Raw genomic sequence first — 15,102 nt, 5'->3', positions numbered from 1 at the left:
TCTTTTGCATACGAACTAAAATGACATCACCTTCTACTACAGTAAACAAAGCCAAGTCTTGTATTGGCTTAAGGATGAGTTTATACAACTTGCAGTTTTATATATAAGCCACGAGGGAAGCTGCATCTTTGGGGGCAAGAAGGAAAATTAGACAATGTCACTGCGTGTATAATTAGGAAGACTTCTCTAATCAAATGGCTTTCACACCAATAGCTACACATGGGATCTGATAGAAAGTGGAAGCCGTTCTATTTTGAGAATGAGTAGTTGGCCATGTATTTAGTTGATATTTTTCTTTAATTCTGCAGTAAACTTTAGCATAAACATTAACCCAACCAACAACAAAAAAGCAAGCAAGCACGCACAAGACAACCTATGTAAGACTGAATGTTAACAAAAAACGAGGCAGAAACTCTTGACAAAGCTTTTATTATCAAAATAAAATTTTGTACAGAAGCACTTCATAGATCCGATGATCCAGGTACAGCATTTATTCACATGTTTAAGGTGCGCATTAAGGTCTTGTCTTAATACAAACCTTTCAGAAATACTTACACAGCTTAGCAACTCAATTAAAAGGTCACCTGAATTATCGCAGCACATGAAATGCAAAAGATCAACCTTAGATTTTTGATGAAAAGAAAATTTTAGATTAAAAGAAAACGTTTGGAGGCAGGACGGAGATTTTCAGAGACACACAATGACAGTCATGAAAAGCAGTGGGAGTTGCTGGATGCCTAACTGCCTTTGAAGAGTCTCACTCTAGCTTACTATAGTTCCTTGCTGCAGTAGGAGGTGCTGAATTGTGGTAAGGGGCAAAAACCACCAGAGAAAAACAGTTGTTGCATAAAATATCCTACTAGCAGAAAGATCCAAGACCATATCTAGTGCTATGGCTCAACAAATCCAAGATGATTCTACTTGGGATTGATCTCAGTTATAACATTACATTTGAAGTCTTCACTAACTATACAATCATTTTCATAATTACATTGGTTCAGCCAATGTAGTGCTCTTTCCATTGCTTTAAGTATACAGTGGTCTCATCCATGCAGCACACTAGATCTTTTCAACTTTAAGTCCTTGCTTTTAGCTGTACTTACGGTTCATTAATCATGTCACGCAAAATAACGTTCCACAACTAGGCTGAGACCACTTTAAGTGGGAATACAGCTAGACTGTGCTCAGGATCAGGCAACAGTATGTGTGAATGCTACCAAAATATATTCAATCATTACATCTGCACTCCTAGACTATTACTTTTTAGCTTTTAGCAAAAAGGGTTGGGAGTCTCATTTAATACCCCATCAGTCAGGACATTTAATTTCTTTTTAAAAGACTTTGTTATCCAAATCTGAGTTGTACTACATAGCTAGATGTGTTTCGTACAAGACAGGGTCCATCCTAACTATGGGCTTTGAAACCACTGGCTCTTAAAAAATAAAAGAAAATTCAGGCTCCACTTCCAAATGGCTAGAGACCATTTGTCCATAAAGCTCTAAAAGCAGTACATATGATTTATTACATTTGATCTTTCAACCTCATTTGTGACTGATTAAATAAGAGTCTCGAACTGACCTTCTGCCTGTATGCCAAACAGAGGTTTTGCACTTACACACTAGTACTGTCTCACTCCTGACTTTGCACTGATGCAGCATCACTATTGGCAGCAATAGTGGAAACACTAACATAAACAGGGTGCAATCATTTTCCATCACTGTTGTCAACTCACATTAGCACTGCCATCATTGCGATCATCAGTGGAGCTGCACCAGTACTCGTTCAGTGAGGAAAAGTGTGGCTGCCCTAGAAGTTTTCAACAGTGTTCCATGCTCACATCACAAAGGAAGATATCAACAGAGCCCATCAAGATTTTTGACTACTCAAAAGCAGTCTTTCAGTTGTATTTTGGCCCATTTTGTCACACTCTGGAAACTTTAAACGTTTACATTAATTCCGTATTTATGCAGCATTTTTGCCCCCACTGTTGTTTTGCACTTCTGAGCACTTTATAAAACTAAATGCTGGAAATCTACGCATTGTAAAGAAGTTTTTAAAACAAACAATCTCAAGTAAGTTTTTCCTCTTTAAACTTGAAGGACTAGTAATGATTTTGGAGCTGCTAATTTTAAAGCAGATCCATCACTACGCCTAAAAGGTTTCAGCTTCCATTTGCTACTGTTACTCTTCCTGAAATAATTTTAAATTTTAATGAGACAGAAATTAACCAGTTTCACCAGGCCAAGGATTAACATCTACATTTCCATTTAGGTCCATGAGAAACACAGCTATTAATATTTTTAAATGCATTTAACATTTTCAATAATTGTTAACTGTGGATAAAAACTGCAGCAAGGGCAACTGTGTGAACAAGACACTAATCAGTTTAAAGCCAAGTCAAGTCTCACTTCCCGTTCCAGTGAGGAAGGGGGAAAAATGTGGATGCTAGCCAGACTGTGTAAGAACAGGAAGGGGAAAGAAAGAGCCTGTCCAACAATATTTAAAGGACTCCAAAAGCTTTTCCGCAAATCATGTTATTATCTTGAAAAAATCCGTGTTCCTTTTTAACTGAAAAAAAGAAAACGCTGATCACTCTGGGATTAAAACGCTCAGATGTTTGAGCAATTAACTGCACACGAAGTCTGACATGGATGAAAGAGCACATGACTATAGAAAGGTGCCACTGACAACCCATCACAATCTCAATCTTCCATTTCAAGTTCACGTTTCAGACTGCAAAATACAAAGAGGAACCAGTTTTAGTTTCAAGAAACGCAGACTGATCCATTAAAGAATTTGATTTCCATTCAGTTTAGATACAGTTTGAAAGCTGTGGGACTAAGTAATAACTGAACTTCACTGCCAGCAGAATAAGTACTTAGTGTTTACACTGTACGCCACTTTGGCACATTACTAAGTAGTAACAATCAATTCCCATGAGATCCTTCTGAGATCATCTCAATTTCACAGATGACAGGTCTGAGGATAAGAGATTTACCTAACTAAGACTTCAAAGCAATTCAGTGGAGAAGCCAGGATTTCTCCATTCCTGGCTTTCAGACCCTTGCCTAACCCACAAAACTGGACCATGCAAAAAATAGCAATTACCTGTTTAAGTAAGCATGAACATTGTTATAGCCATGATACTTGGCCAAATAAACCAGCACCCCAGTAGCACACCGGCCATCCCGCTGTCTGCAGAAGCTACAATTGCAGATTCCACGACAAGGTGGGCAGCGCCAGTTCTAAAGAAAAATAAGACATCTTTTAAAGAAACTAAAATCTCAGAGACTCCTCATCCCACTCCTTTCCCTCTCCGGCACTGGCTCAAAACAATTCCATGCTAGCACAGATGCTGTCAAGAGATGCCAGCAAATGCTGGCATTTGTGAGTAAAGAATAAGTTTTCCAATGTGCTAGGCATGTTCTGTACTTTCAATGGAGCCATAAGGAGCACCCCAATTTTCCCCACTCCCTTCCAAACCCAACATAGTGACAATTAGCTCTCTGTTCAAGGCAGCTGGCTGAACTCCTGCGCTGTAGCCTTCCATAGGATGAGAGGCAGCATTCCTTTCCCTACATCAAGGGCACTAAAGCCAGACAAAAGTGAGCCACTTTGTTTTGAGAATTCAATAGCTTGAAGTTCAGGAATATGCTTTAGTGGCTGCACTGCTTCCATAATTGATAGTTATTATGATAGTAGCTACAGGAACTGCGTGGTACCATAAGGTACGAAGGAGTGGCAAGGGGAACTTTAGTGGCACAGGTATTCACAAAACCCCTGCTCAGGGACAAGTCTTTTGCAACCTGTTGGAGCTGTGCAACTGTGTATAAATGTTTTCTGAAGCAAAGAAACTGGATCCTGACTCTCCCAACTCCCAGGTCCAGCACTGTAACCACTGGGCTCTACAATCAGTCTGTCTCTGGCCCAATGACCATTTAATTATTTATGCATGAAACAGATCCAAGAGGAGAAAATAAGAGGGACCCACCCAGAATACTCAATAGCCCAGTGATTAGGGCACTCACGTGGGAGGAGAGAGACCCAAGTTCAAGTCCCTACTCCATCAGACAGAGTGGGGATTTGAACTTGGGTCTCCCACACTCTGGATGAGTCGCTCCCCACTCAGCATGCTGGTATTTGTGAATCCCATTCTCCCCATGCATTGTATAGAGAACCTGGACACTAACTCAGAATTGTGAATTACACAAGGCAACAGGACACATACGAGTTCAAGTCTCCACTGTGACACCCCACCCATGATGCTCTGACATATTTAAAGACAAAAGTGTGCATGTACTACAGTATTAAAAGGCATTAAAACACAGCTCGCCCACCAACATCCTATCTTCAGCGTTAACTACAATCCATTGCTCCATGAACTTGGCTCCCGCTATATTAAGCATGATAAACCCCGTGCCCACATTAAATTATCTTACTGGATCCAGCAATGCAGTCCTGACATCTTCCCCATATCGATTGCGAAGACAAGGTCCACAGAACTGACCTCGCACACCTACACAGTCTGGGTTACGACAGTTTGTCTTTGTGTCTATAGTTTTTTGGCGACACTGATGACAAGTGGATCCCTACATCAACAAACAGGTGTTCAGGAGACAAGAAAGCCAAGAGAGGTAGTTTAGTTAACAAGACAGCTCATTTAACAAACAACCCATCCCTTGCAAATAGTTTTGGTATTTGCATTAGTACTTCTTCCAAGACTTGACATTCTTAAGGGGAACCCAAAAGAGAAAGCTATCTTAACATACACAATCTGCATTTCTCTGATTTGCAATACACTTACCATCACCTGGTTATATACTTTATCTCGGGCAGTTTCACAAATATTATCCAACTCTTCCTCTGTTATTTCTTCCACTGGACGCACTATGTGAGGAAGAGCCATAGCACCAGGGCGACTTCTCCTGGGAGTTCGAATCTCTTGCTGAAGGGTGTGGAAGAATCAAAATCTAAGTTTTATTTTGTGGTCATAACATTACTGCCAGCAGAAACCCCACACAAACAAGGGCAGAGAATTTCAAAGCAGTCTAAGGGATTTAGAGGTGTATCTTCCACTAGAGTTAGCAGACGAGTATTGAGTTAATGGGATGCTTTGAAAATCTCAATCCAGGTCTCCAGCTTTAGTTCTAGAAATGTAACGAACAGAAATCAAATGCTATTTGATTTTTTTTAGCTCCTACTGTAGTGGAGAAAGTGACAATTCGTCCACTGTGATAATAAAAATAAAATAAGAAGGTAATTGTGCAATACACTCCATTTTTTCCCACACCTCCCATTAGCCTCTGCGTGGACTGGAACACCAGCTAGCTCTGCATGAGCTTCTAGCTACGCCAAAGAGACCAACAACCAGGCTTAAGCTGCACTTATGTGAATAACCAATACTGAATTATATTTTTAAAGTTTCCCCAATTAATGTTCTACTGTAAAAGGCAAACACATTAAACATACCTCTGGGTATTCATCAGATAGCTTTCTTCTCCTCACTAAGCTGTACTTGTCATCATCTTCCTCCTCCTGTAAGGGAGTAGGTGGCCCATCAATCAGAGACCTAGATCTTGTGTGAGGCCGAGAAATTCGGTCTGGGTTCCTCCTTAAAGCACTTTGGGGAAACGAGCTTCTTGGAGCCCGTTTTGGACGCTGGAAGAAAAAATGAGTTAAAACAAAGCCCTTTGCCCTCAAAGGCAAACAAAAACAAAATAACTTTGTTTCTAGTACGGAAAATGGAGCACGATTACAACATTGCAGGTAAATTCACCTTTGCCATTCAACAAACTGTAGAAACATACAAAGCCCCAAGCAGCAGGCAGTGCCTATATAAGGTAGAAGGCAGCAATTCACTTGTGTAAACATAAGAGAGTCTCAATGAGCTTAGATATGTTTGTCTGTTTTATGGAAAAGCATATATTTTCAGTAGGATTCCAAGTACCTTAATAATCAATCAAATAAATAGCACTTTAATAGTACTTTTCAACATGTTTTATTTAGAAGGGTATATTATCTTTATTCCCATTTTACAGATGGGGAACTGAGGCACAGCAAAGGAAAAGTACATGCCCAACGTCATACAAGCAAGTCATTGGTAACGCCAGGAGTAGAATCCAGGTACTCCTGACTCCCCATCCTGTGACCCATTCACTGGGACATGCTGCCTCCTTAAGTAGATTGATATTGCAGCTGTAAAACATATAGATGGGCCCAACCAGAATCTGGATCCAAGCACCTTCAAACTGTTGATGACATTCAGACCTGACCTTTGAAGCTTAAGCCCCCCATCCCCTCTTTCTCCATTTGTGTAAATAAGTATTTAGAAAGGGGTTTTGTTTTGCTTTATGGCTTTAATTTGCCTTTGATATGGACACTTCCAGGTGCCTATGTTGTTCAGTTTTTATAGAACGGCAAATCAAAAGGGAATTGCACAACTGGGATGATTGTTTTAACAAGTAATAAAATTCTGAACAACTGGACTTTGATTTACTTGGTCTATCAAGCTTTTTATTTGAAAGGGTTTTTGTTTTTTTAAATCAAAAGTAGATACACTCAGATGATTGAAGTATAAGACAAACAGAAATTAAATTTCTACTTACTGGGCTGGTAGTTGACAATGATCTTCTGCCAGTGAAAATACCAGGGACGTTTTTTAATTCAGCCATTAGTTTTGCAAGCTAGGGAAAAAAAGAAAAACATATGGTCTTAAAAAAGAGTTTATGTGCTATTATTAAATTAGGGCAATTGCCTAGAAGTACAACTGCCTTATAGGAAATGCAGTCATATTCTTTGAGATCTTATTTTTATATCCTGGTGCCTGACAGTGGGTTGAAAATGATGCTTAGGCTTAATAGGCTGCCAGCCTAAACATGGAATAAGGCTTTAGAATACCCAGATGTCTGCTGAAGAACCTATTTCAGTATGTGGATTTTCATATGCCAGTGAATGTGCAGTATCAGGGCTCTAAATTTCTGTTAATGCACTCACATAACTCCCATTAATGTTAATTTATATAAGAGAAGAGAACTGCGTGGAGATTAGAAGTCAAGGAGAAAAATGAATTGAAGAACTTTCCTGCATACCTACCATTGCTTTGTTTTCCTTTATGTTTAGAGCTCTTTTCTCTAAGAATTTGGGGCCCTTTTCTTCAGAGTCAGAATCCAAAGCAGGTGGTTGTATTTCTGGGGGTGATGCTATTTCACTCTTTCCCCTTTTAGACCTTCGAGTTGGAAACTTCATAGCCACTTTCAGAGGAATCGAGCGTCTCTCATGTCTCCTATATTGCAACTTCTCCTTAGCACGTAAGTCATTTTCCTTAGAGTCTGACTCCAGTTTCTATCAAAAACCAATATTGTTGTTTATGAATGACACTGGATTGCTGTATGGTTTAGTTTGACACGCACGTTTATTTAAAAGAAGGACACCAACCTGAAATCTAGGTTGGTTTATTTTATTTTTTTGAAGTTTTGGGCACTACTACCCATGAAACCCCCTGACAAGTTTTGTGGTTTTACAGAGTGCTCAAATACACAGAAAGAGAGAGATTAGTTTTACTCGTAAGTCTAGTTAGTAAAAATATTTCAGAGAAAAATGTTGTTTGAGTTGGTACGCGTTAAGGGCCCAATCCTGCAAGTTAGTCCACATGGGTGTACACCAGGGTTCTCTGTGCAGGGTCAGGCCTAAGTTTGTAAACTACAAAGAATTCAATGGATACGGAAACAAGATCACTAGCAAATTGTAACTTACTCACAGGACTAGCCACTGAGACAAATACAGCCCCAACTCAAATAGCCATTGAGACAATTACGGTCCCAAATCAAGTATTTTATCAGCTTAGTATTCTGATGCTGTTCACAATTGTAATGAGAATTTACTAGTGATGCCAATGAAGATAGTTATTCTATTTTTTGTTTGCTTAATTAATTATCCACTCGGTGATATGTCTTATCTTACTTTAACCAAAATAAAGTTGCTTCCATCTAGGACTAACCTGTCTAACAGACACCGTGCTGTGGACCATTAGTACTTCTTTTTCTGCTCGTCAAGGCTCATACTGACAATCCCATTTTCTATAATTTTGTATTAAGCTTGATATGTGGTTCTTGCTCACCAATTTTCATGCTGTTATTGCTTGTCCTTGCCCTTTTCTTGAATATATGAGCGTACTTTGTCTCTGTTAGTTCTCTGTACTACTATTCATTATTTAACTTAGATGTGTATTCTTTCTATAAGAAGAGCACCTACTCTTTTCTCTGGACATCCCTTGACATAATACTCCAATAACCCATGTTACATGCAATATGAATATATTGCTCTCTACAATGCTCAATATTTATTCTTGGGCTATTTTTAAGCAGTAAGCCTGCTATGATGTTCTGCAGTTGATTAAAGGTAGAAGGAGGGAAATTCTACTATCTATTGCTATTTCTACATTGCCTACAAAGTGTAGAATTTCCTGTACTGTTTCCTGTTATGCTACACAAGTGCAATGAAGACCAATATCATGTCATGCTAACTCACAGATTCTAGCAAATGATGGCCATCTTGTCCAAACAGTTTTAAAAGAAAATACAAGATGCTCACCAACAGAGTACATATCCAATAAACAATGTTTCAATTTGTACTAGTTAAATTTTAAATCTGGAAAAACAATATTTTTCTAAAATGCACAAATTTTATCTCTTGCAAGACTTAATTTAGTTTTCTCCACATTAGGCATTCACATGCTCTCATACACTTAGAGAAGCGATTTTAAAATTAAGGAAAGTTATTTGGCAAGTGTCCTAGAGGCTGTAACATTTCAGTAATTAGTAATTACTTAAACTTTAAAACTAGTGAGTTAATTTGCATATCTCACCAATACATTTTGAATCTCACTTTCTGAAAAACCACAGAACGAATCATCATCCGAGTCCTCACAAAAAATTTTAGCCAGTTCTTCTGTGATATCTGACCTAAACTTTGGTTTCTGTAAAAAGAATAAAAACACTTTTTTTAAAAAAGAACCAATTTTTCATGAACCATGCAGACAGCCAATCACATTTACAAGTGCACTACAAGAGAATAGCTTTTGTAACAAAGAAAACAAAATGGTTCAGGGATTTACAAACGGTTTCAGAGCTGTTATGGCAAATCATCAGGCATGTTAGTTTAAGCGACATTTCAAAGAATAGAATAAATAGCTAATCTGCCTCCAACAATTACTACCTAGAAGCACAAGCAAAAAGTAAAATGAAATTATAGTGCATACTGTAGATTCATAGCTACTGTATAGAAATGTAAGCATAGCAAGCACTTTTAAATCACACATGAAGCATTTGGGACATTTTCAACACAGCACATTCAGTTCTGTTTATTCGTATACTGTACTTACGGTGTTTGCAAAATTATCAGAACCAAAACTGTCACAACTGTCATCAGATGATGACGTTTCCATGGGGATCAATTTCATATTTCGGAATGCTATGAAGTTCTTCTTTCCTGAAAGGTCTGCTTGCTGCAAGGGGAGGATGACAATACCATTAAAATATGACAGGTTTCAGAGTAGCAGCCGTGTTAGTCTGTATCCACAAATAGAAAAGGAGTACTTGTGGCACCTTAGAGACTAACAAATTTATTTGAGCATAAGCTTTCGTGAGCTACAGCTCACTTCATCGAATGCAATATTAAAATATGATTTACACTATAGTACACTAGCTTTTAAAAGTGTGCTTATAAAGCCTAATGTGGTTAAATTTTCAGACTTGTATCCATTCAGTACACCATCAGCACTGAAAAGAGACAGAAGTAGAGCTCTAAAATTAAAATTGAGTAGTTTCTGCTCTAATGCATTTCTGGTCACTAACATAAGTGATTTATCCTTGAATATTATAAATGTTTCTTCTTTCTTCTGACAAATAATAGCTTTTGTGAAAAATCCCACCAAAATTAGTCACATCCCTTCTGAAAGTCCTTCAAGTTTTATTTTATGTTGAATCTTATAGAGTGTGACTAGCATCTAGAAATCACCATTTTAGATTGTAGTTTAATTTCTGAAATCAAATACTAATCAACTAAATTTCTTTAAAGCATTAAAAAAACCCAGAAAAGGAACACTGGAACAACTGCTTTAGGGACAATGGCTTATTATTTCATTAGGTACCATCATTGGGTTGTAATGTCTTATATTTTGATGGCCTTTAAATTTATCCTTTTCCTTGGAATCTCACATATCCTCAGTAAATATGGTTCAGGATTTTGAGTTGTAAATGGAGACCCATGTCTGTACCCATATTTAAACACACTACACCACCCAACAGTTACTGCAACGTGACCAGTGATTGATGTGGCTCATGCCAAGCTGAAAGAACTCTTATGGTTACTAGCAATTCATAGGCCAACCTCACTGAGCCCAAAATATTTAAGAAATCTCTTTAAAATGTAGCCACACAGAGAGGTTTAAAGATATGTGCTGTCTGCACATGCTGGATATTGCACACACTTGTCTGAGCCATGAGAACGTAATCTAATTCTAACACAACTGTAGAAACGATTGCCACCTCCCTCCCCCCGCCAGTTCTGAGTTTGAAATTTGCACCAACATGCAGACCAGTCTCTCTTTTTCCTCACAATTAGACACAGCCCTTTGCTTCCACCCGGATCATAGCTACTACTTTTTTAATCCTGCCAATGGAGAGGGTAAGGCTATGTCCACGCTACAGCAGGACAGCTATAGCACTGTAGTGTAAACATCTGGTACAGCAATGGAAGGGGGTTTTCCATCACTTTGTAATTAATCAATATCTACATTAAGATGTAGATCAATATCTACATTGATCTACATCTTAGATCAATGTAATCAATGTAATCAATATCTACATTAAGATCTATATTAAGCAATATCTACACTGGGGTTTAGGTCACTTTAACAACATCTCTCTCACCCCTGAGGGACACAGCTAGTCAACCTAAATTTTAGGTGTAAACCAGCCTAAAACTTCTTCAGTACTCTATTAATCATTCTCCAATGTGGTATGCTTCCACCCCAATTAGACACTTTGCACTCCCACCAAAACCACATTCTTTAGAGAGCCTATTGTTTTTCAGCAGAGGTAAAGGTAGGTTTGCAGAGGAAAAACAAAGTAGGTATCAGCTCAATATCGAGTCAGATGTGAACTTTTACAAAACCCCAACGGCAAGATTTTTTTTTTAAACACCAACATTCCAATGACAGGTTTCAGAGTAACAGCCGTGTTAGTCTGTATTCACAAAAAGAAAAGGAGTACTTGTGGCACCTTAGAGACTAACCAATTTATTTGAGCATAAGCTTTCGTGAGCTACAGCTCACTTCAGCTGTAGCTCACGAAAGCTTATGCTCAAATAAATTGGTTAGTCTCTAAGGTGCCACAAGTACTCCTTTTCTTTTTGCAACATTCCAATAAAAACTTACATTACACTCTCTGTGGTGCAGAGCAGACACTGCACTAGATAAGCACAGGACAGCCTGAAAAGTCCTTTCCAAGCCACAACAATCACAATTCCTATTCCATTATTAACACACTATTCTGTTTGAAGGGACCTGAGTTTCAACTGTCCCTCCAAACTGTGTCTGCAAAGTGTGCTACAGGCACATCAGTTAGGTCCTGTTTACACCACAAGATGGAACCCTACTGAGTGTCAACCAGGTCACCCCAACATGGTAGTTGCGGCACCCCAACATGGGCAAGAGAAGTGAACCTGACCATCTTCACTGTAAATCCTTTCTATTTTAATCATCCCAGAGTAGTGAGGGCTTCTTTGACAGCAATGTGGCTAATTAGGTGGTTATAAACCACAAGGGGCACGCACCGCACCAAGATGCAGAGCAAGACCAATGAAGCCACGCCAGTGCAAAATAAATCCAGGAGACATGGAGAGACTTTCTAAAGAACAGTTTTTAACCAGTATTTCTTCCCAACACAGTGGGGAACTGGGGACACCGGGCTCTCCTCCAGTGAGCGATCCCCAGGGCTTTATTTAGCTCGCAAAGCTCCCCTCCACCCAGACAGTGGGAAGGCCGCAGCTCTGCATGGAGACACGTCCTACTCCAACTGGGAGCCTGCAGCCACCCTTGTTTTGATGGGGAGAGAGTGCAAGGACCTTGTTTGGATTTCGCAAAGCTCAGGGACCCCAGTCAGCAAGCTCTGCAGGGCAGAGATCGCCAGGGGCCCGACGAGCGGCACTCAGGCAAGGCGAGCAGCAGGGCTGAGCGGCTGGGGCAGAGGAGGGGAGCCGAGCTGGCAGCAGGCTCCGCCGAGCCTGGAAGCAGCACAGGGCGGGGCGCGGGAGCAGACACGCGGCTCGGCGTGCCGGCCGAGACACGCGGCAGGGCTGCCTGCCACCTCCACCTTTCCCACAGGGTCCCTCGGGCAGCCGGGCCAGCAGCGAGCCCGGCCACGGGGCTCCCGCAGCAATCGACGCGACTGACCCCGGGACCGGGGGGGGGAGCGGGGGACGCATCGGGCTGAACGCGAGTTTGGAAGGGTCCAGGCGGACCAATCGCGCAGACTGCCCCGGAGGGTCCGCTGGCGGAGCGCCGCCGCCGCCACGGCCCCCGCCTGCAGGGACACCTCCACCGCCGCAAAAAAACTGGGCGTCGCAGCGTGTTTCCACGGGGACACGTGTGTGGGGAGAGGGGCGGGAGCTGCCGCGCCGCCACCCCAGCGAAAGCTCAGGCCGCCACATCCAGCCGGCGCCCGCAACCTACCCCGCTTCCCCCCCCCCCAACATCACCGCCTACAGCTTCCTGCACCGAGCCCCGCTCAGCCCCCCTCCTTCGGAGTCTGCAACTCACCGCCCCTCAGCCTCCCTCCCGGAGCTCCTGCAGCCAGCTCAGCCCCCATCCGCCAACGCGTGCAATTCACTGCATCCCCCCACCTCATTCAGCCCCCTTCCTCCGGCGGGTGCAACTCACTGCACCCTCAGCCCCCATCCGCCAACGCGTGCAACTCACTGCATCCCCCCACCTCATTCAGCCCCCTTCCTCCGGAGCGTGCATCTCACCGCAGCCTCAGCCCCTTTGCTCCGGTGCGTGCAACTCACTGCACCCTCAGCCCCCATCCGCCAACGCGTGCAACTCACTGCATAACCCCCCACATCTCATTCAGCCCCCTTCCTCCGGAGCGTGCAACTCACTGCACTCTCTGCCCCGCTCAGCCTCTTTGCTCCGGTGCCTACAATCACTGCACGTCCCCGTCCTCCAGAGCCTGTAATTCATTGCACTCCCCGCTCCAGCACGCGTTCAGCCCTGGGCCCCCGTCCGCCACTCACTTGCATGCCGAAGGGATCCATGCTACCAGCTGCAGGGCGCGCGCGGTTCTTGTAACGGCTAGTCATAATGGGTAGCCCGGGCGCGATCCGGGCAGCGTGCGCTGGACTGGGAAGGTCGACAGGAGGCTGCGAGCTCGCGCCAAACCAGCTCGGGACTGTCAGGGGGGCGGGGACTGGGGGCACCTTTCCCGCGTTGGAGCCCGAGTCCTGGAAGGTGCAGGCAACACCCCTCTAGGAGAGGACCCCTTACTGCTCCCCCGTGCAACAGACAGCCTGCTCCCTGTGCAGAGAGCAGCACAGGGCTCCGGGGAGTGCAAAGACGGGGCCGAAAGCATCGTCTAATATTTTTTCCTGCAGTGGAGTTTGTGGTACTGTAAGGGCCTAATTCTGTGGCGCGAAATGCTGCCGGTAGCAAAGCAGTAGTATTTGCATATGGGGAGGGGACGGGAGGGGATGGGGGGAGACAGAGCCGTTTGCAGGCTCGCCCCTTGTGCACGTGGCGTCTGCGTGGTTAGTCCCCAGTGCCCCTGGGAGGGGGTCAGGTCAGTGCACGGGGGCAGGACTGATCCTGCTGCCCTGCAGAGCGTATAATCAGCCACAAACGAATGAGTTATGGCACGAAATAAACAGTGTAGGCACATTTCCTTCTCCGGCCAATTCATGCATGGATAGCAGAGAGATGATGAAAAGCCACTTCAGTCCATGGCTCTTTAGCACACAGAGAACCTGTAAGTTTATGCCCAATGCATCACGAGTAGGTAAAACTTTACTGCAGATAGCTTTAGGACAGAAATCAAGAGGAAACGATTGAGAAGTTAAGCTAAAGTGAACTTAAAGTATTTTTCTCACGAATAAATATTTACTCATAAAAAGATGAATAGCTAAACAGAATAATTTTAAAATATTTTGCATAAACCACAACACATTTTGGAAGGATTGTAATTGTTTTAACAAAACACTTTCTGGAAATGGAAAATCCTCCATGCAATTTGTTGTAGAGAAAAAGGTTTGCTTCACAGTGTTCTGGGTCCTGTTTGATTTGAAGTTTGTGCCCAGGGTTGGTGCTGTACAGGATCTGGGGTCTTCTTTCAGCAGATACCCTGCACTTTCTGTGGATCATACAAACTTCAATGAAAAAATGCACTTTGTTTGAGAAAATATAGTGAAGAAGGGTCAAGAAATACTTTTTTTAAAAACAGGGGTTTTTTTATGTCAGTGAATAATGCATTATCTGAAGCTCAGCCAAGAGTACAATTAGACACTTGCAGAATAGCCTGAGAATAAGGTCACAAATCTGTTCAACTGCAAATTGCAATCTGTATCTCTTTGGAGGAAGGGATTGAAATAGGGCATTTTATTTGTGCATAGGGATTTTAAATAGAATAAACTTTGTGTTAAAATCAAAACATAGTTTGGAGAGGAACAGAGAGAAAGTGGATTATTTGCTATTAATTTTATGTAATGTGTAATATCACATTAAATCAAATAGTTATAACACATAAAGAGAGCAAAATTACTGTAACTTACCATTGTTTGACAGTTGTAATGAGGGGAGTGGGAACTTTAAGAGGCTGTATACCTGATAGCTTAAGATTCAGATATTCCTAAGGGGAAAAGTCATATATCTTCTGTTTTCTGTAATACTTCATTTACAATCACCAAGCTAATGCACACTGGTTTAGGAGAGGATTGTAACAGAGCAACTGTAGTTTTAGTTGGCATTTCCATGATAAATTCCTAAATATTTACTCAAGGCTGTAAATTCCCATTTACATGAGTAGTGCAGAATCGGGCCCTGCGGCACGTGTA

At 42.0% G+C, this 15,102-nt stretch overlaps 1 protein-coding gene across 6 annotated transcripts; it reads right to left on the bottom strand.

The window, feature by feature from the left end:
• Positions 1-413: 413 nt before the first annotated feature.
• CDCA7 (cell division cycle associated 7) lies at positions 414-13,700 on the bottom strand. 6 transcript variants are annotated; one of them, XM_007060533.4, is made up of 10 exons: positions 13,294-13,504; positions 9,380-9,502; positions 8,864-8,974; positions 7,093-7,341; positions 6,606-6,683; positions 5,470-5,658; positions 4,805-4,945; positions 4,440-4,589; positions 3,109-3,245; positions 414-2,733 (listed from the first exon to the last, which is right to left on the bottom strand). In XM_007060533.4, the coding sequence occupies exons 1-10, from the start codon at positions 13,357-13,359 to the stop codon at positions 2,703-2,705; spliced, it is 1,275 nt and encodes a 424-aa protein (XP_007060595.3). In that variant the 5' UTR covers positions 13,360-13,504; the 3' UTR covers positions 414-2,702. The 6 variants fall into 6 exon arrangements, with proteins under 6 accessions (XP_007060595.3, XP_043381131.1, XP_037768521.1 ...); XM_043525196.1 differs by lacking the exon at positions 13,294-13,504 and adding an exon at positions 12,452-12,645; XM_037912593.2 differs by lacking the exon at positions 13,294-13,504 and adding an exon at positions 11,833-12,623.
• Positions 13,701-15,102: the final 1,402 nt, after the last annotated feature.

The sequence above is a fragment of the Chelonia mydas genome, chromosome 11 (assembly GCF_015237465.2).
Source record: "Chelonia mydas isolate rCheMyd1 chromosome 11, rCheMyd1.pri.v2, whole genome shotgun sequence".
NCBI lineage: Eukaryota > Metazoa > Chordata > Testudines > Cheloniidae > Chelonia > Chelonia mydas.
Note: the sequence above shows the minus strand (reverse complement) of the source record. Positions and strands in the feature narration are given on the sequence as shown.

Excerpts from the sequence above, each read along its gene's own strand:
- CDCA7 (XM_007060533.4), bottom strand. The coding sequence starts at position 13,359 with ATGACTAGCCGTTACAAGAACCGCGCGCGCCCTGCAGCTGGTAGCATG. Across the intron at positions 5,659-6,605 it reads CATTGTCAACTACCAGCCCA|CGTCCAAAACGGGCTCCAAG; the intron begins GTAAGTAGAAAT and ends TTTTTCTTCCAG. Across the intron at positions 3,246-4,439 it reads GGACTGCATTGCTGGATCCA|AACTGGCGCTGCCCACCTTG; the intron begins GTAAGATAATTT and ends ATTTTTCTTTAG.